We start from the raw sequence: 22,464 nt of genomic DNA, 5'->3' as shown, positions 1-22,464 counted from the left end.
AACAATTTGGATGGGAAAAGGATAAAAAAGTACTTTTATTTATAAAAAAATTAATATAATTTAAGTGTGGGGAAAACCCTAGCACTTATCTATTAAATAGATTGCTAGAAAGATTGAAAAGAGAACTGAAAGGATATGTTTGAAGACAAAGAAATGCTTGAGACTACAGGACATTGTAGTCCTGCTAATTTGCTTATAACTGTTTTTAGAGTTTGAGAAGTTAAACCTGATAAAGTAGTAAATCAAATAATTATTTTAAATCTATGCTGTAATTAAACAAATATTGTTTCTTTTATAACTAACAAAGTAGGCAAGTCACTAAGTATCAAGAGAATCTGATTTGATGTCTTTGAATATGTTGAAAAACCAGCAGAAGAGAAGATGGAAGAAACAATTTAGAAAACATAAGATGAAGCCTTTTAGAGATGCTCCTTGAAATCTACTGCTCTCTGATTTGATAGGGAGAAACAGAAGGCAGAAGGGGGAGGAGAAGGAAAGGCTTTTCAAGGACTTGAATATATTTGAAACCCAGTGGACAATGAACAACATTTGGGTAGGGTGGAGAGCTAACTGGGCTCATCTGCATTGCCCAGATAGCCAACTCAAGGGATTTTACTTGCCTCAATTGCTATCTAGCCTCAATCACTGAATGGGTATATTCTCAGTCAAACTGAGACTGTTGAAGACCTTAGCTTTAAAAGGCCATCGTATCCAGGGCCATCTCCAGTCATCCTGATCTATATCTGGTCATTGGACCCAGATGGCTCTGGAAGAGAAAGTGAGGCAGGTGATCTTGCACAGCCCTCCCTCAGGTAAATCTAATTCACTTGTATGCCATGGCATCACGTCCCTGAATCATGGTCCTCTTCAAGAATGAAAGTCAAACAACAACAACAATAATAACAGCTTTGCAGATAAAAGATACTGAGAACCAACTGGATAATATAGAACCAGTGAGTTGGTTTATCTGGTCTATATTGCCCAGAGGATCAACCTATGGAGCATTTTAGTTCTCTGGTTTATGAGAAGTGCTTGTCATGATAATAGAACAAAAAATGAACATTTATTGGACAAGTAGCTTTGTCTGATATAGATAGTTTATGAAGACATCCTGGAAGGTCCAGGATTGAAGATTAGAATCACAACTTATCTTGAGCATCTGAATTATCCTCACTCATGTGATTCCCTGCTAGGTTTCTCTACATAGGTGCCTACTTTTTCCTATAGACAATTGCATTGGTGGGAGAGTACATCAGGTTTATAGGTTGACCACAATGGATTAATTAGTCCTGTATTTTCTTATGTTAGGTAAGTGATATATCAATTATTGTTGATTTTACATTATTATTAAGTAAATGTTTTATGTTGAAGAGTTAATGATGTCATCATTGTAAATGACCACTTTTGTTTTTCATAATACTGTACAAGTTCAGTGCTACAGTAATAATTAGAAGGATTGTATTCTCTTTACAACAGGGTTACCCTCGTACCCCAGGAGACTCTGAAACGTAGCTCCATGATGATAGTCTTTGTTTGGGAATCCCAAACTACCACTGGATTATGCAATCTAGCCTAGAGTGTCAGTGGCCCATGTCCTGTGAAAAGGGCAATATTATAGAGGAGCATGCAAGGTACCCCATGAAGAGATTGCACTCTTGTATTTTGTCTCTTTTCCTCTCTCTTCTTCCTTTTCACTTTTTTGTTTCTTTTCTCTTTTTCACACTTTCATATTCTCACTTTTTTTCCTACTGTCTCACTCTATTCCTTCCTTTCTCTTCTTTCTCCTCTCAGTCTTTCTGCTAAAGCCTCCTCCCTCAAGGCTGACAGCTGTGTATGTGTGCAGCAGCCTTGATATGTTATCTCTGAAGGTGTTAAAGAATGTGTGGGTGCAGAAGAGTTGACAGACCATTTAAATTTCTTATCTTCTCACTCACTTTTCCTTTTTGGTGAACTCTCCACAATTTTCCACATTTGGAGTGCTAAGGAGAAGGACCCTTCACCAGCTAAGGAAAGGGAAAGCTAACTGCTCCTAGAAAGGGAAAAGTTGTGTTTAATAACCTATTGTAACCTCTACATTAAGGAGACAGACTGTTTGCCTAACTCATTTAGCAAATTCTCTCTCTTTCTTTCTTCAAATTATCTCTCTCTTTTTCTCTTTCTCCCTTTTCCCCTTCCTCCTTTATTCTTTTTCTTTTTCCTTTCTTTTCCTTCTTTTTTTCTTTCTTTATTCTTCCCTCCTTTACTCCTTCCTTCCTTCATTTTTCTCTCTTTCTTTTCTCTCTCTCTCCCTCCCTCCCTCCCTCCTTTCCTCTTTCTCTCTCTCCCTCCTTCTTTCCCTCCCTCCCTCCTCTCTCTCTCTCTCTCTCTCTCTCTCTCTCTCTCTCTCTCTCTTTCTTCCTCATTCCTTCCTTCTTTCTTCCTGCCTTCTTTCTTCTCTCCTTTCTTCCCTCCTTCTCCCCCTCTCAACTAGACTATGAATTTTCTAAGGGTAGAAAGGAATTTTATCCATCCTTATAGCCTCCAAAATTCTATATACTTAAGAGGCACTCAAATAATAAACATTTGTTAAATAAATGAAATAAATGAATGTATCAACTGTGTCCACTGCTATGTTTCATCCTTACTGTCATAGTAGGAATGACACAGCGCAGGATTTGGTGTTTGAAAGAACTGGATTTAAGTCATTGTTCTAGCATTACAAGCAGTGAAATTTTAGAAGTCATTTAACCTCTTTGGGCCTCGGTTTTTTTCATCTATAAAATAGGGATAATATTACTCCTCAACTTTGTTGTGAGGATCATGTTGTTATCTCTGTATATGAAGGCTTCTGAAAAGTCACTTGATAAAGAATTCCCCTGCCCTTCCTGAAAAGCAGACTGGCATAGGTGATAGAGGACCAAATGGGATTTTAGAGAGAAGTTTTACTTCTACCACATACTGATGTGGGGCCACAGATAAATCATATAACTTGTTAATTAATTCTCTAGTAACTCTAGTAAGTTTTTAAGTTTCTGCATCTGCATCAGTGGAGAGAATTGTCATACCAAGAATATCCTGGCAGATAAAATAGGAGTTATGACTGGTCAGCCAATCAGCAAACATTGTCAGGCACTGTGCTGGGCACTGGAGTTGACACTAGTAAAACAGTTGACATTCAAATGAGGGGAAATATATGCACAGATAAGCAGAAGCAAAATAGATATAAAGTGATGGGAAGGGGAGCACTTTTTTTTTGGTTTGAAAGTATTTAAAATATTTAAATGAAAATTTAAATAAGCACATAATTTCTAAACAGAAACTAGATTTTCATTTTCTTTCTTTCTTTTGTGAATAATTATAGTTCCTCATAATTCACTAAAACATCAATTATACAATAAGTCAAACTCAGTCAGTGCCTGACTTTTAAAACCCTCAGAGATTTTTCACAAGAATATTTCCTGATTTTATGTCTATTACGTAGTTGGGTTTTGGGTTTTTTTAGCCAAAGTATGGTTCTTTACTTTTATCCCTTCAAAATTGTATTTTATTTGATTTGGCTGTTCTCTAGGTTGTCTTCAAGAACTTTGTGTAAACAATCCCTTCCAGTTTTGTGCTGTTTAATAAAACAAAAAACAAAAAAAACTGTTATTAATACTTTAATTCCTTTATAAAAGTGTCAAACAGCATAGGCTCAGGGATGTGCTAGAGCCAGGTTCTCTAGAGTCATTGTTCAATTTTCAGTGCGAACATTTATTTATACCTTGGAAGTTGGCAAATGCTACAAATGAGGGCTTATTTAATGTTTTGTTGATTTTCTAGACTTAAGAAAGCAATCCTCATTTTCCTCAAAATGGTAATGCTGACTAAACTTGAAAGTCATTTGTATATTTTCTTTCTTTCTTTCTTTCTTTTTTTTTTTTTAAGGAGAGGTGATTGTTGGATATTTACCACCATGCTCTTGGAACAGAGCCTTAAGGCAGGGAAGTAGAGATTTTCTTTCAGATTGATATGAAAACACGTATTAATTCCTATTATGTCCAAGGCACTGTGTGATACAGAGAAAAAAAGCATTATTTTGAAAATTTGAGCTCAAATCTCAGTTCTGTTATTTACCATACTTCTAACCTTAGGCAAAGCAGGTGTTTAAGCATCAGTTTTTGGAAATTGGTGTGCCGTGGATAGCTGGGCCTGGAGAGAGGAAGTTATTGTCCACTCATTTCAGTTCTGTACAACTCTTTGTGACTCTATTTGGGGTTTTCTTGGCAAAGACACTGAAGTAGTTTGCCATTTATTTCTTCACGTCATTTTACAGATTAGGAAACTGAGGCAAACAGGATTAAGTGTCACATAGCTATAAGTGTCCGAGGTTGGATTTAAATTCAGGAAGATGAGAATTCTTAACTTCAGGACTCTATTCACTTAGCTGCTTCTAAGTCAGGAAGAACTGAATTCAAATCTGGCTTCAGATATTTTACCACATGTATGACTCTGGACAAGTTATTTGCCTCTGTTTATCTCAGTTTCCTCAATTGTAAAATAGGGATAATAATATCTACCAGAGTTATCATGAGGGTAAAATGAGGTAATTTATATAACACTTAGTAGGTACTTAATAAATCAATATTTTCTTCCTTCCCTCCTTCCTTCCTTGTTTCCTTCTTTATTTTTTTCCTTCTTTTCTTGTTTCCTCCCTTCCTTCATTCAATCCTTTCTTCTTTTATAAAATGAAAGTCTTGGAGTAGATTAAGGGAGAAAAGTATTTCAAGTAACCAAGACGTATAAATGATCCCTTTATCACTCAGATTTCTTATACTTATGCCTCACTATGATTTTACTGTACTTATGAGCTCATTCTCCTCGAAGACTTTAAATGTGAAAAGGAGAGAGTACACCCCTATTTTTTATTATAACTTTTTATTGACTATATATATATATATATATATCTTTCAATCTTTCAATATTGACCCTTGCAAAACCTTCTGTTCCAAATTTTCCCCTCCTTCCCCCCACCTCCTCCCCTAGATGGCAGGTAGACCCATACATGTTAAATATGTTAAAGTATATGTTAAATCCAATATATGTATACATATTTATATAGTTATCTTGCTTCACAAGAAAAATCAGATCTAGAAAGAAAAAAATCCAAGAAGGAAAACAAAAATGCAAGCAGACAATATCAGAAAGAGTAAAAATGCTATGTTGTGGTCCACATTCAGTTCCCATAGTCCTCTCTCTGTACACCCCCATTTTTGAGAGGACTTTTTCTATAACAATTGTCCATGCTATGCTTGCTCAGTCAGTACCCTTTCTAACTGTTAATTAAATGTGACTGAAAATTAATGGGAAGCACACCAGTGGGGGCTTGTGATTTTCAAGACAAGAAACTCCATCAATTCTTAAGAAGGATCAATAATCATCTTTCAGGGAACTAAACCAACAATTAGAGTGAGAAGTTGGGGAAGTAGCCTTGCAGAGATTGTTCCAAGAACTAGTAAAAATGTTATGAATAAAGAAACTGAAGCTTGGAGAGTGGCTTGGTCAGAATTAGATAACACATAAGTAGAAGAGTTTGTAATTGAATTCTGGTCTTTGGATTTCAAGTTCAGTGTTCATTCCCCTGTACTTTGAGGTTATTAACTGAAAATAGTATGTTGTGTCACCACTTCTTAGGGAAATTTGCCTTTTGAGAAAAATTATTCTGTCCTGGATCTAAGGTTTAGTCAACAGAGAGCTGGCTTTAGAGTTGGATTCGAGTCTAGTCTCTGACACATATCAGTTATAACTCTGAGCCCCTGACAACCATTAAACTTCTAGTGAGACATTTCCATTATCAATGAAATTGAAGGTCCAGACAAAAGAAAACATAGAATGATCCATTGTTAACCCTGGAAGGGATCTGTTGGGATTCTAGTCTTAGCCCTTCTTACTTTAGAGTTGAGAAATCAGTGGTCCAGGGGGCATCAAGTTACTTGTTCAATAAGACACAAGCTAGTTAGGGCCTAACTGAATCAAGAAACATGGTCACCTGACTCTTGGTCCAGTGAGTTTTCCATTAAACCGTGGAAGGATATTGCCTTAAACCTAAGTAATAAAGCTGAAATAATAAAATTGAAATTTTAAGTAATGAATGCATGGAAGCCTTCTCTGCACTCTTCTAATAATGATAATAAAACTAATAACAGGCTAAATTTATATACTGTATGGTCACAAAACACTTCTCATGCATATCGGGATAATAGACCCAGAAGGAACTGTAAGACTCATCTAATTCAACCTCTTTAATTTTACAAAAAAGAACACTGAGATTCAGACAGATTTCTTGCCCAGGATCACATGAGTAGTAAATAGCAAGGTCAGTTTTCAAGCTCAGATTTTTCTCAAATCTGGTCTTCTTTCACTCTAATTCCTTATTTAATTCTTTGCAACAATTGTGGCTCAGAAAATGAAGCTATTTTTTAAAAGTCACACACTTAGCAAATAATTTGAACTCAAACTCAGGTCCATTGTTTTTAAATTTCATCAAGAAGTTGCTGTTCAATGGTGTTTGATGCTTCACAACCCCGTTTGGGGTTTTCTTGAGCAAAGATACACTGGCAGAGACAACAGAGTCATTTCCTTCTCCAGCTCATTTGACAGATGAGGCAACTGAGGCAAATGGAGTTAAGTGACTTGCCTAGGGTCACATAGCTAATAAGTGACTGAAGCCAGATCTGAATTCAGGAAAATGAGGCTTCCTGACTCTAGGGTCAATACTACCATTTAGTTGCCCTGTAGTAGGCTGTCTTTACTGTGCTGCCCCTTAAGTCAGATCAAGAGGATGCCATTGACAAGATAAATGATTCCCCCAGAGACATATGGGAGGAATGTGTCAGGGACAGTACTTGAATACAAGTCTCTGACATTCCTTCATCCATTTCTTTGATCGCTGTCTAGGAGGATGTCTGCTATCATTCACTCTATTTTTCCCAGAAGAGTATCATTTGGGCTCATCCCTTGTAGTTCCCCATATATTCAGATGCAGGGTGAAAGCTATCAGCAACACACTCCCTCCAAGGACAGATTTTTCATCTCTCACAATTCTCCTAAATGCTGTTTCCCATCTTCCCCAGGGAGCTCTGTCTTTTAGTTGATGAACTTGCCAGGAGAATTTTTATCTGGGAATTCTTCCAGTCCCTGCCACTTCCAGGGCACAAGGCCTGCAGATGCAGCCTTTGTTCCTTTAGCAGGAAAGCCAAACCCATCACAGATTAACAGCCCCTTGGCTTTCTGTTGGGCTCCCAGAACTGGTCTTTCTCATCCCCACTTTCTCAGGAGCTTTAGCTATTGCCTGTGGACTGGGAAGCCAACAGGGTGCTGACAAAATAGGACTTATAGCTACAAGGGAACATTTTCTTTTGGTTTTTGAAATCCATATATTCTTTACAGCAGGTTAAGCAGGACAAAACCTTGCAACAGCTGACAGGGAGAAATTTCATGACCTTTCCCACCTACTCTCACCCTAGCTCTCAAGTGCAGCTAAGAATATATCAAAGCATCAAGTGGGACCACCATCAACACTGGCTTGAAGATAGCCCTGGAATAGTAACTGCAAAGGAAATTTGGGCCAGAAGAGTACGTGATGCTGAAATGCTCCAAGGAATTCTCCCTTTCCCAGCCATGTCACTTTCACTTCACTCAGTCCTGGATTCCTTCTGAAACCCTTCTCCTTCTCCTTCATCAATCTTATTGCTTCCCTGAACTTTCCTTTCTTCATTGATGATTCCATCTCCAGCACCTTTAGAAAATGGTCCAGTCATGTTTCACCCCACTCAAGCATGAATTCTCTCCAGACATCTTCTTTTGTGATTTTCCCATCACCCTTTGTCTTCCCTAAATCCTCTTTGAGCTACTCTTAACATATTATTTTTTTAAATAGTAGAATGAAAGCTCTCTGAAGGTAGGGATTGTCTTGCTTGCCTGTTTTTGTACCCCACTTGTTAAGAGTGAGAGTGAGAACCAGGCAGCCATTGGTGGCTACAAATCTACAGAGAAACTGGGCAGGGGAGAGCCACAGAGAGTGATATGAGTGAGCTAGATACCTTACCCAGTTGGTTCCCCACCCCATCAAGGTGCTGAAATTCCATCACTAAAGATGTATAATACCAGATAATATTAGAAAAACCAAGTGCCTTTTAGTCATTTTCAATAACTAGAGTAATTTGCCATTTTTCTTCTCCGGCCCATTTGACAATTGGGGAAACCAAGGCAAACAGAGTTAAGTGACTTGCCCAGGGTCATACAGCTAGTACATATCTGAGACCAGATTTGAACTCAGGAAGATGAGTCTTCCTGGACTCCAGGTCCTCCGGGTGATTTATCCCCCTGTGCCATCTAGTTGATCTTTGGGGTCAGGACATCTGGGTTCAAATGCCAATTCCAACACTCAGTTGTGTGATCAGTCAGTCTCCCAGTCATAACCTCTCAGACTGAGTTTCCTTATACATACAATGGAGCTAATAATAGTTGGGTTATCAGTTTTATGAAGCTGTTTTGGGGAAGCACTTTCTAAATCTTAATAGGTTCCCTCAAGTCCCCCTGGACTTTGAAGACCTGGGTTGGAATCTCATATCAGATCCTTTACAAATTGTGATATTGGGTTAATCAAATAACTTTCCTGAATCCTCATAGTTGAGAGAGTTAGATACTGTGATCCCTAAGGTCCTTCCTGGCTCCAACTTCGTTGTCCTTCCTTTCCCTGGAGGGTCCAAAGAGAAGGAAAATCCAGTGAAAAACCCCAAGATTAAGACTGTGGGTCAATTGAAGGATATTGGTATCCACAAGAGAAATAAGAAGTTTAGACGGAGAATGGGCTTGGGGACATATGGAGGAAGTGCCATTTTGGACATGGCAAGTTTGAGATGCCCATGGCACATCCAGGGAGAGATGCCTATCAGTCAGGGATGATAATGACTGGGGAAGTAAAAATGGGAATAATAACATTTGCACTGTTGATCTCACAGGTCTGCTCTCAGGAAATCATTTTTAAAAGTGCCGAGCTATTAGCATTATTGTTATTATTCAAGAAGCCCTTATTAAAATGCAAATAACCCCAGGAGAGATATATTTTAAGTCATTATCCACCACTAAGTTGGAGACGTTAATTAGTTGACCACTGTCTGAAAGCAAGAAGGTCCACAGGAGTGTCTGGAGTCTAGGCCCCCAAATGAGCTCTGGGATGGAAGAGCTGGGGGCAGGTCAGGAGGTAGCTGAATGATATTTTTTAAAAAGCAAAGCATCACTCCATGGGGAAGTGAGCTGGACAGGTAGGATCCCGCTAATGACAGTGGATTGATGTCTGTCTACCCCTTAAAGTTTCCCACGCGCTCTTTGAATGTGCAGCAGCAGCCCAATGCAGTCTGTATGAATTTGAAAGGTCTTATTATCCCTAGTCTCCAACTTAGGAAACCCAGATCCAGAGTGGTGAAGCGATTTGCCTATTGTCGCACAGCTCGTGAGCATCTGGGACAAAGTTGGAACCCAGTTCGATCCTGGCTACCAATGTCCTTCTAATTATACCATGTTTATGTCTTAGGTCATGGCCCAAGACCCACAGGTAAGAAGGAATGTGGTTGTAGTTATTGTTTTTAATAAAAAGGTACATCAGTGTCACAGTGGATAAGTTGGACCTGGAGGCAGGGAGACCTGAGTTCAGATACTTACTAGCTATGTGACCATAAGCAAATCACTTAACCCAGTCTTTATTTTCTCAACTATAAAATGGGGATAATAATAGTACTTATTTCCCAGGACTGTTGTGAGCATCAAATGAGATAATGCTTATAAAGTACTTAGCATGGTACCTGGCACATATTAAGCACTACATAAAGATTAGCTGTCATTGTTATCATTATTACCTGGATGCCACAATGGATAGGGCATTGGACCTGAATCAGAAAGACCTGTGTTCGGTTCACTGGACCCAAGTTCAAATCCAGCTTCAGACACTTAATAGCTATGTGACCCCGACTAAGTCACTTAACCCTGCCTCTGTTTTCTATAAAATGGGAATAATATAAGTACTTACTTCCCAAGGTTATTGTGGCATCAAATGAAATAATACTTACAAAGCACTTAGCATGGTACCTGGCTCATAGTAAGCATTATTTACATGTTAGTTATTATTGTTGTTGTCATTAGTATGACCTGGATGTCACAATGGATAGAACATTGTACCTGAGTCAGGAAGACCTGTGTTTGAATCCGGATTTCATCATTTATCATCAGTGTGATTCTGGGCAGGTCATTTAACCTCTCTCTGCCTCAGTTTCCTACTGTAAACTGGGAATAATATTAGCACCTATCTCCCATGGTAGTTGTCAGAAGTACACATGATATAATATTTGGAAAGTGCTTTGCAATGGTTGATAGCAAGCATCATTCTTGTGTGCAGCCTCCCAGGACCAGAACCTCATTTATCAGCCTCTCTGCCCTTCATTTCTACCCCATTAGAATAAGATTCAAAAAATGCAAATCAATGTTGGGATGGATTCATTAACAACTCAAGAAATCAGGAAAGATTTTATATAGAAAATGGGATTTGAGCTTAAAGGAGATTTGAGATTCAAAATGATGAAGGTAAGGAAAGAGTAAATTGGAGGGTTGGAGCCTGTGGAAAGGCACAGGTCCAGGAGATAAGAGTCCATGGGAAGAGAAAAGAAAATAAACTTGGTTGGACCATAGTGTTTGTAAAGAGGAATAATGTGTAACAAGTGAGGAAAGGTAGGTTGTAGTGAGATCATGAATGACTTTAAGTACCAAACAGATGTTTAATATGAGAAGTAATAGGGAGCCAGAGGAGTTTATTGAGTAAGGGAGTCACCTGATTACACTTTATGATTTTATGTCACTTTATGAAACTTTATCATTTTGGCAAACAGAGAGGGCAGAAATGTGAAGCAGAAAGACCAATTAGGTCTCTAGGATTTCAAATTATTATTATATAATTAAGCCATATGATCTTATTTTTCAAATGCTGGAGTCATTCACACTCCACTTTCTGCCATAGTCACCTCCCAGCTGTTGGTGAACAATAGATCTTTACAACTGAAGAAAAATGATTGAACTGGAACTATCAGCACATCCAGTAACTGGAGCTGAGGTCAGTAGTGAAATCTGAAGCCACTTTACCTGGATATAATGCCAAAAAGGCCACTTCCAAGGTAGAGCCGATCTGGCATTTTTAGATAATTATAACAGGTTGAAAAAAAATCAGTGGGTATAGGCGGCTGCTTCCGGCTGAATGATTCTTATCCCAGCTTTTAGCTCAACTGCCCAGAGTGCTTTAAAAATAATGGACTGCTGCCTATTGAACAGAAAGCAGTTAAGTCAATCAGCTTTGGAAGTGATTTTCCTGAACTGGGGTCTGATAGTGAGTGAGCCATCCTCTTTTTGTCCCCAGTGGAGTATAATGGCTTTGAAATTCTCCCTAATGACAGATTTGCTCAGCAAGCTTAAGAAAGGAGTGGGGTATAGGGAAAAGAAATTGGAAGTCCAAACTAGGGTTTCAATCCTGGCTCTGTTTTTCCTTTAGTTTTTATGACACTGGACAAACCATTTAATATTTCTAGACCTCAGTTTACTCATGAGGAGTAATAGGAAGAGGTCAGACCAGATGATTCTTAAGGTCTCTTCCAGTTCTCACTCTGTGAGTCTCTGACAAAGAAAGTAATTTCTTTCCAATTTTAAATCCAGTGTCCTGGCAACATATATATATATATATATATATATATATATATTTTTGTGTGTGTGTGTGTGTGTGTGTGTGTGTGCATGTGTGTGTGTGTATGTGTGTGTGTATGTGTGTGTGTGTGTGTGGGTATAAATTTTCTTTTCTGAGTTCTCTTACTAACTGAATGTATGACCCATGACAAATCAATTCATTTTTTCCCATCCTTAGCATGGCAAATGGAGTCAGTTTATTTCACTTTCCTTTAACCAATAAACTCCTAGAGGACGATTCATAAGCTGAAACCTATTCTATAAATGTATCTAAGAGGCATAGGATACAGAAAATGGACTTTGACATCAAGTCCTCTCCATGACCAATCTGTCAATGTAAACATTAGCAAGTCATGTAGCCACTCAATCCTCTAGACACTTCTTTAAGATCAAATTATGAGGATCTATCCTTTTGCATTAAAAACGGAATATTCCAAAGCAAGATATTCCTACATTAATTTAACTAAAGATCCAAGTTACCTTCTGCTTCCTTAGAAGGTCTCAAAAGTCTGGAGGACCTGAGTTCAAAGGAAGCCTCAGAGCCTCAGAGTGCACTCAGGAGTGCTTTTTGGAAAGCATTTTCCAAATTATTAGCTATATGATCCTGGATTTAAAAAGTCACTGGATTTAAAAATCAAGTCTTCCTGATTCCAGACCCTTTGGATAGCACTGGATGACCAAGTACCTACTTTCTAGTGTTTGTATACATCAGGGCTTCTTAAACTTTTTCCCACTTGTGACCCATTTTCACCAGAGAAATGTTTATTTACCCCACGTATATAGGTATAGAAAATAGCTATAGAAACCATACATTTATTGATAACAAAGCACCCACATTGTGACCCACAGTTTAAGAAGCTTTGGTATAAATCAAGTGAGATATTTGGCAAATACTTAGCACAGTGACTGGTACATAGTAGGTACTTAATAAATGTTTTTTGCTTTTCTTTTCTTCCAAGGCAAAAACCACCACCAACAACAACAATAAAAAAAATACCATGGAGTTGGATAGTTTAATGAATCTTATTAGGAACTCTTATAAAGTAGACTTCCTCTGAAAAGGGTTCTGGGTGAGGAATGGAAAAGAGGAAGGCAGACATGAATCAGTGGCATAAACAATGAATAAAGATTCAAATAGTATGTGGGGATGGTGTGGGGAAGGTGCAAGAAAGAAGGGGGGACAATAAACAAATGGTACCTCCAACTAGTTTTGTGACTCTTGGATAAATCACTGATTTTGTGAACTTCTTGCATTTGTAAGTTGGCGTAAACTCCACTTTCTAACTCAGAGTTGTGAGGATCTCCTGGGACCAGAGAGATGAAAACATTTGCAATGATAAAAGCTGTTTCATATTTGTGCAGTAGGATTTTATTAAGCAAAGCACCCCTTAATTTATCTTTTATATAAATCCATATGGGCAGATATTTGGTTTACTTAAAGTGAGGAACTCCTGTTAATAATATGCTGCCTCACAGGAATTCAGAAAGAATTTCAAAGCACTTTGAGAATTAGAAATGCATATAAGTATTTGAGGGATGACCCAATATTATTGGTTCTATCTTTACCTGGGGAAATTGAAGAAGGCAGTGAAGGAAGATATTCCCAAGGCATGGGACATATTAATAGCAAAGCCAAGAAATGAATCCAGGCCTCCTGATAGCAGTTTTTATTTCTTCAGACTGAGCAAACATTATGCTCCTGTACCTAGTGTCCAAAATATCTCCAGTTTGGGGGTGGGGAGGGGAAGGAAGAGGCTTCCTGTAATAAGGATGATCTGGTGAAACCACTTTCTATGGTCACTTAAATAATGGGAAAGTCAATGTTATCACTTGCAAAGGCAAGTAAATGTTAAACCAAAGGTCCCTGGTTATGTGTTTTTCCAAAGAAAAACTCCCTCATGATTTTGGAATAGAGGAAATGATACAGAAAATATGAATAGGAATTAATTCAGCTTACTTAGCATGTGAGAGGAAGTAAGAACAATTAGTCAATAACCATTTTAGATCCTACTAATGGACTGGGGGCATAGAATGCCAGGCTTGGAGGCAGGAAAATTAATCTTCCCGAATTCAAATTTGGCCTCAGACACTAACTAGCTGTGTCGTCCTGGACAAGTTATTTAAGTCTGTTTGCCTCAGTTTCCTCACTTGTAAAATGAAGTGGAGAAGGATATGGCAAATGAATTCAGTATTTTTGCCAAGAAAACCCCAAATGGGGTCACAAAAAATTGGACATGACTGAAAAACAACTGAGCAACAACTATGTGTCAGGCATTGTACTAGGTGCTGGGAATACAAAGAAAAGTAAGAGATAGTCCTTGATCAAAAGGATCTCAGAATATAAGGCAGGAATAGGCAAACAATTATATACAAAGTAAAAAGCAGGAAAAATTGGAAATAATCATTCTCCATTCTGACATGTTATATATGTACATGTGTATGTGTAACCATATATATGTGTGTGTGTGTGTATGTATGTCTATATCTATATAGATGAATATATATATATATATATATATATATATGACATGGACATATATATCTGTGTTTATGCATACATATATATGTCCATGTCATAAATATTTTGGTGCTAATGCTGCCTGAAACCAGCCATTATAGATTTAGAGAGGTTGGGCCATCGAAGCATTCTGGGAATGTATTTAACAGGTACAGGTTCAGAGAAGTTTGAAAAATTGGCTTAGCATCTTGTACCCTTGGTGGTGTGGAAGCTTGCCTGTTCAGTCCTTATCTTCCTGTGGGGAAGCCTTGAGCAAGCCCTGTACTCAGAGTCTCTATTTCCCCATATGTCAAAATTAGCAAATAGAACCTGATGATCGCCAAGGTATCTAATACCATGGATTCAGATCCAAAGGAACAGGCAGCTTTCAGGTACTCCAAATAATTGTGTTTCCCACATCCTTCACAGTCACTCTTGGTTTGCTGCTAGTAAGCCTTCAGGTGGAGCCAAGAGGCACAGACCCATGGCTCTCTCAGCTGTCTTTCCAGCACTGGAGTCTGTTTATTACTTCATTCTTTTTGTTGGGGAGCATCTCAAACACTGTCCACCTAACCTGCCAAATTGTATGTGGTTAAAACAAAGTTTGAGTTTTGTGTAATTCCATGCCTAATATAGTGTTCTGTACACAGCGTTGCTCTTGATATTTGTGGAAACAAATTTTACAGAGTTTTGAAATTTCCAATTCAGATTCCATGATACAGGACAGAATCTGATTATCCCAGCAGGATCTGCTCTGGGCTGGTATATGTTGCATGTGAATGTATTGGGGAGTGAGGGAGTGGAGGAATGAGTGGGGAGAGGAACACAGTTCCAAATCACAACCCTGTCTCTTTTCCTACATCAAGACCCAGTATATAACAAGATTTTCTACACTTGCTTTACTGACCATTCATTCAATCACTGACTTTCATATTAGTTTCAAATATAGAAACCACCTGCACTCACGACACAGGACCTGCAATATAATAAACAATAAATGTTTGTTGACTAACTGACTAACTACACTCTGAACTTACTTCCAATACTCTATTCTTCCTCTTTGGTGTTTTCTAACATAAAACCAGGTCACACTTTTGATGGGACAGCAACAGTTAAAAAATTTCCTCAGTGACCACTTCTAAGCTACTCTCTCAACCACCAAATCAACAGCACCATTCCCAAGGCCATATTCCACCATTTTCGATACCTCCGCAGAGAAAAGGACAACTGCCTTTCCCTGCAACACTGGGACATTGTTCTTTTCTTTCATTTACCATCTGCATCCAAAACTCTTAATGCTTTAGGAGCTACTGGATGATGTAGTTGATAGACTGCTGGATATGAGGAGTCAAAAAGACCTGAATTCAAATACTGCCTCAAACCCTAAAGTCATTTCAACTTTGTCAGCCTCAGTTTCCTCATTTGTAAAACAAGGATAATAATGGCATTCGCCTCACAGCATTGCTGTGATAGTTCAAAAGAGATATCTCTTGCTTAATCTGTATCTATATGCATACCCATATAATATGCATATATGTCTATATATGATATGTATTTATAGTGCTTCTGCATGATGTATATATATATTCTGCACACATAAATTGTGGTTTTAGATGCAAATAGGTATGCATATAGGGATATATCTTTATATAACAATCCTATGAGGTAAATGATGTGTATATATATATATATATGCATTTAAATATACACACATATGCACATGCACATACATGTGTATGTATATTACTAAACCTAAAAGTGCCATCTAAATATTATTGCTATTTAACATATATTTTAACATATTCAACATGTATTGGACGACCTGCCATCTGGGGGAGGGGGTGGAGAGGAGGGGAAAATTTGGAACAAAGTTTTGCAACGCTCAGTGTTGAAAAATTACCCATGCATATGTTTTATAAACAAAAAGCTTTAATTAAAAAATAAATATTATTGCTAAATATCTTCCTAGAATCTGACTATCTTATTCACCCAACCCATAGGTCCCACTAACATCTTCCCTACCAGCAAAGCACTCCCTAGATGCCCAAACTCTTGACGTTTTTTACCATCTTCCTTCAAGGACCCATGATTTCCTTGGTGAGAGTACACTTTCCAGAGAGGCAAATCTTGACTGGTCTACACCTTCATAGGTCTCAGAAATGACATCAGTTTCTACCCAAGCTTGTGGAAACAAGTCTCTCTGAACTTAGCTAACTGCCTGATTCTCAAATGAGAAATAGGACATCTGTCACTAGGCTGGAACTTGAACTCTTTCCAGCTTGCAGTCTTTCCAGCTTGCCCATAGTTGTCATAACCCTTGCCAATTCCCTATCACCTCCATTCTGCAATGAAGCATGGGAATGGGTCTTTAGTGCTATTGATGATTGAAATATATGCAATTTTAATGATAAATAAGTGGCAATTTTGAGTTTTAATCATTATGACTCACTCAGGGTTTTTGTGTAGTCTCCTGGCTCTCAATAGAATCTCTTCCTCTTCCTTTCTTATCTGCAGAGGTGGCGGTGCTCTTGCTTGGCGCTGAGAAGAGATGGGTGACTGGAGCTTCCTCGGGGAGTTCCTGGAAGAAGTCCACAAACATTCTACGGTTATTGGCAAAGTCTGGCTGACCGTGCTCTTCATCTTCCGCATGCTAGTGCTGGGCACGGCGGCCGAGTCCTCCTGGGGGGACGAGCAAGCCGACTTCCAGTGTGACACGTTACAGCCCGGCTGTGAGAACGTCTGCTATGACCAAGCTTTCCCCATCTCCCACATCCGATACTGGGTGCTCCAGATCATCTTTGTTTCCACCCCGTCGCTGCTGTACATGGGCCATGCAATGCATACAGTCCGCATGGAGGAGAAGCGGAAGCTGAAGGAGGCGGAGAAGAGCAAGGAGTCCAAAGGCGCAGACACCTATGCGTACCAGACAGAGAAAGCTGAGCTTTCCTGCAGGGAAGAGCTGGATGGAAAGATCATCCTTCAGGGCACGCTGCTCAACACCTACGTCTGCAGCATCCTCATCCGGACCGCCATGGAGGTGGCTTTCATTGTGGGCCAGTACTTCCTCTATGGGATCTTCCTGGAGACCCTACACGTCTGCCGCAGGAAACCCTGCCCACACCCCGTTAACTGCTATGTGTCTCGGCCCACCGAGAAGAACGTTTTCATCGTCTTCATGCTGGCTGTGGGGGGCCTGTCTCTCTGCCTCAGTCTGGTGGAACTCTACCATCTGGGCTGGAAGAAAGCCAAGCGTCACTTCGCCCAGCCTTGCCCCGCCAGGGTGGAGGCCAGCCTTCCTCCGCCTCCGGCAGGAGGGGTCCAGAACTGCACACCACCCCCAGACTTTAATGAGTGTGTAGAGGGCAGCCCCAATCAGAAGTTCTACGGCAGCCATTTCAGCAATAACCTTGCCTCCCGGCAGAATACTGACAACTTGGCAACGGAGCAAGTCCAGGGCCGGGAGGAGGCCGCAGGCAGGGCTTTTCTGCACATGCAATATGCGGAGGGGCCTGAGATGGCTAATGGGGTTCCCAATGCCCACCGTCTCCCTCATAGTTACCACACTGACAAGCGTCGTCTGAGCAAGGCGAGTAGCAAGGCTAGGTCAGATGACCTCTCAGTGTGACCGTGCTCAGGATGGTCCAAGGGGCACGTGGGGTTGTGGTGGGGCAGACCTGGGAGTAGGGATGTTATGTCCATGTTGAGCCTAAGTATTAGGTAGGGGGCCCTCGGTTTCCTCTCCTTGCTGCCATGGTGGGTTTGGGTTTTTTAATTTTTATTTTTTATTTTTGAGAGAGCGCTGCTCATAATAACCTCCCTCCTTTATCCAGAAATGGGGCAACAGGAAGAAAGAGGAAAAGCTGGGCATGGCACCTGTAGTGCCTGTGGGATGCCATAGTAAGAGCTCTCTCCTCACTTTCACACATACTGAAGGTACACAGTAAGGACATTTCAAGAGGCTGAAGTGGGGCAGATTGGGGAGAAGGAGGGATTTGGGATAGGACACTTTGCAAAATCATTCAAGGTTCCAAGATTTTGATTTATGCCACCATACAAAGGACACACTGCCCACTTTGCCAAGAACATGGAAGAGGGCCCAGAGTAGCCATCAGAACCTCGGCTGTCCCCCTCATCCCCATGCTTACCATACCTTTACAAGTATCACCTTGGTAAGTCTTGGCGAAATGCCTGTAATCACAGAGTCTTTTTAGTTTTTACAGCTTTATTTGTTCCCACTGAGGTTGGTCTGTGAGATCCAGGAGTAGCCCAAACAGATCAGCCAATGGCGTGAACCTGGGCAGCTTTGATCAACCATATTTCCCAAGGTGCTATCTCCACAGGGCTGCTCCTTTGGGTAGAGGTTAGGAGCCCACACATTGTCTTTCTATGTCCCTTTCCTCTTCCTGATTTAAAAATGGGCTCTTGGACCCTTAATCTTAGCCAACAGCTTCATTTTTGCAAGTGCCTTCACACCAATGCCTGATTTTGTGATATCAGAAAGAAATGTTCTCTTGGTTATGTTGTCTACGCTGGGATATGTTCATTCTACTAGTGTGCCTGCCCCTGTACTAGTTTACCGGACAAATTGACTTTACTTGAATCTTTGAAACCATTCATATTACAACTTCCTTTGCATCTCCATCAGTTGTTAGAAACTGTTCTTCCTTCTCCCTACTCTGGACCATTTCCTATGTCCCATCATCCCCAAGAAGCAAAGGTCATGTCAACAGTTCCCCCACCAATGATCCTTCCTTGGAGTACTGATCACCAAGTAAAATGACTAGTATCTACACATCTTTATGAAAAAAATTCCAAAGGGATATCATATTTCTCAGAGGTAGATCCAAATATTATTGCTATGAACCAAAAAGAAAGATTGGCAGGAGTGGGGATATGGAAGTTCTGTTCTTTCTTCTAAAGCACCTACTTGTTAAACTCAGTGTGTTCTATAGAAGAGACTCCCTTTGGAACTGCACAGGTTTGACTGCTTGGGTTATCCCTTGGGGTAGCTACCACCCTAGGGAGGAGGATTTTCAAAACTGGACACTGGTATTCAAAGAGGAAAGGCATCCTCTGCTTTCCTGCCTTCCTCTTTCTAGCTGTGAGCCCCACCCACCACTCCCACTATGTTTTTAGCCAAACTGGGTCTACATATGACACACAGGGTGAGGTAGAGTCAAAAGACAAGGCTTATGAACCTAACCACATAAAGAAAGAGCTGGTTATTTCTGGCTTCAAATGCAACTCTTTGGTTCACAGTTCCTCCTTATCTCTTGATGCTCTTTTGATTTGGGGAAGTTTCTATTTTTTCTCTGTCTTTGGTTTTATGAATTGTTTATTCTTGAATTAAAAACTCTGTGAAGTTTCTCCTTGTTTGAATTTTTTTAAACAAAGAGAAAGGCATTGAATTATGTATTTGTTTTAATAAAAGTTAATCTGACATCTTTTCCTTTGTATGTCTCTTCAATGATGGACTCCAAATGAAAGGATAAGAGATAGAAGCATTTGGACTTCTGTTTCTGATAAGTCCTTAGTGAGCATCCACTATGAGCTCAGAAATCCTGTCAGACCCTGGGTGTAATCAGAAGTGTTCCTGGTCCCAGAGATCTAAATTGAAAGAGAGAACTCAAATAAATATGGAATCATTTGAGAACAACAAAGTGCTAAACTGGTTTATCAATTCTACCTTTGAAGGGAGTTCAAGGAAGAGGACCTTAGTATGGGACAGAGCAACTGAAAAAGGCTTCAAGGAAGCAAACTTCAAAGATGAAGTTGGGGTTTCAATTAGGCAGGTGGAAAAAAAGAGGGAAGAACATTTCAGTTGAGGGGACGGCATGAGCAAAGTCTTAGAGGTAGGATTGATTGTTGTTGTACATCATTCTTGAAGAGAATCAATGACATCATAAGGGTACATGTGAGTTGACTTTAAGTGAGGCAGATTGTGCAAAGTCATCAGCCTCAATTCTTCTCGTTTTGGAGGGTTGAAGAGATTAGTCATCAAGTATTAGGAAGCACCTACTATGTGGTAACCATTGTGCTGAGTGCTGGGGCAAGAAAGAAAGGTAGCAAGTCTAGATTAAGGAGGAGTGAAGTGGAGGAAGATAATGGAAGGAGAGTAGATTAGGATCATTTCTTAAGGGTTTACGAAATATCAGACACTCTGCTAAGTCCTAGGGATACAAAGAAAGGCAAAAAACAATCTCTGTCCTCTGTTCTAAAAGATCAGAAAGTCCATTTTCTAGACAGAAAATTCTAAAGTCCTCCTTGGTAATATCCTTGCATTTTCTAGTCACAAGATGCTTATGTGAAATCTTGGAGATCATCTAATCTTACAGCCTCATTTTGCAAATAAGAAAAACAAGCTATCATCCCTTATTTTTCTTCTTAGGAAATTCTAGGGAAAAAAAGTTTATTCGCACTGTTTCACTATAATCTATATAATCTCTCATTATATATAATCTAATCTATTGGTCCTAGGCAGGAGACAATTTGCACTGTGATATTTTCCTAATGTGATCTCACTGCTTGGATGTGGATGGTCCTATATATAGAGATATTACTCAAAACCAGAAAGAGAGTCACATATCTAGAAGTTCAGCCAGTTCCTAACTAGTGCTAGAATTTTCAGAAGGTCTTTATATCAGGTTCTTATATTTTACATCATATTGCCAACATCATGGATTTTTCTCTTGGTTAATATCATCTGCCCATAGAAATAATGGAGGCCTAGGAAGCTCCAGAGAAATTCTTATTGGCATGGATGAAAATGAGTAAGATGGTGATTGCTGAGGCTGGGGGAAAATTCTGGAGCCTCTCCAGGAAGTTGAAGTTGAGGGAATGGTCTGGGCTGATTTGCCCTAGTGACTGCCCCGTATGAGTAACCCAGTTTAACTTTACATCCTTTCATAACTCCTATGGATCTAAACAGCTGCCTGAGAGTACACTGAATATACCTTGAATATACTTGATAGATGGAAGGCTTCCGGCCCTTCAGCTGGCCTACCATCCCCCTACCTGATCCTTGACCCCATAGTAGGGCAGTTCTGTGAGGATCAGATATGGCAAATCTAGTTCTAGAAACAGAAATTTAAAGAATTTATAGAATGAATAAGTCTGACTTGCTCACAATTTATGCTTCTTCGTCATACCGTGGTAATAGGAAGACATCATTTCTGATTATTTCTTAGTGATTCAACACAAGTCAACTATGCAGGGTTGCCCCAGGAACATTTCTGAAATGTGTCTTCTGGAGATTCCAGCTGGATCCTTCCACCACCCAAAGATTCCAGAGATTCTTAACCTTTTCTGTCATGGACTGTTTAGTGAACCTTTCTCAGAACAATATTTTTAAAGGCATAAAATGTGTAGGATTACAAAGGAAACCAATTATAATAAAATACAGTTATTAAAATATTTTTTAAACAAGGCAGTGGGTTAAGAACTCCTATTTTTGACCTTGGTTGTGATTCCTCCCTCAGGCATCTTACCCATTTCCTGGTCTCTCCATTTTCCCTCTAATCAAAGTCAGCATGTAGAAAAGGATGTGTTTGGGATGTGTTCCCTCCTCACCTATAACTCATATAATCCTTAAACTTCCTCTAAGGTGTAGCTCTGGGGGTGACAAAGTAGCCCCCTTACATGATCATTCATTGGGTCTAGGAGAGGTCAGTCAGCTATCTTTATTCTGCAGGTGAGCCCTTTTAAATAAGAAATAAAAACTTATTGGATAGAACCAGATACTAAAGAGCTATCTTGGATACAAGTCAAAGAAAGAGACTTCAATTTGTTTTTTGTTTGTTTGTTTGTTTGTTTTTTTATCAATGCTAGAGTACTCTGCTCACCATGGAGTGCAAGTATTCATTTTATGATATATGTGGCACTTACCACAGGGTATCTGATTTTAAAATGAAGAAGAAACACTTACTTTGCCCAATTCTATTAGGGAATAGAAAAGCAGTTCTATTAAATTTGCGCACCCTTCCCCAAAAGGGAAGTCAAGATTTTGAAACAGGAAGAAATCTGTTTCTGATTGAGGGAAAGGACTGGTATGATGCAGATGGACTCTGGGGCAAATGGCAACTGGCATCTAGGTCTTGTGATATGGGTCACACACACACACACACACACACACACACAAGGAACACACGGACACACTAGCAACAACAAAAGGGATAGGGAGAAGTTAAGCTGTAGAAAGATATAGAACCAATCTCAATAATTATCCATTAAGA

General features: G+C 39.5%; 1 protein-coding gene across 1 annotated transcript in view; it reads left to right on the top strand.

Annotated features, from left to right (window-relative positions):
* GJA5 (gap junction protein alpha 5) overlaps positions 1-19,668 on the top strand; it is a 35,333-nt gene extending 15,665 nt beyond the window's left edge. Inside the window, exon 2 of the mRNA XM_003769854.4 lies at positions 16,748-19,668. Coding sequence (XP_003769902.1) covers positions 16,782-17,858 — 1,077 coding nt within the window. The 5' untranslated portion in view covers positions 16,748-16,781 and the 3' untranslated portion in view covers positions 17,859-19,668. The remainder of the gene's footprint in view (positions 1-16,747) is intronic.
* Positions 19,669-22,464: the final 2,796 nt, after the last annotated feature.

This window comes from Sarcophilus harrisii, chromosome 4, assembly GCF_902635505.1.
Source record: "Sarcophilus harrisii chromosome 4, mSarHar1.11, whole genome shotgun sequence".
Lineage (NCBI taxonomy): Eukaryota > Metazoa > Chordata > Mammalia > Dasyuromorphia > Dasyuridae > Sarcophilus > Sarcophilus harrisii.
Note: the sequence above shows the minus strand (reverse complement) of the source record. Positions and strands in the feature narration are given on the sequence as shown.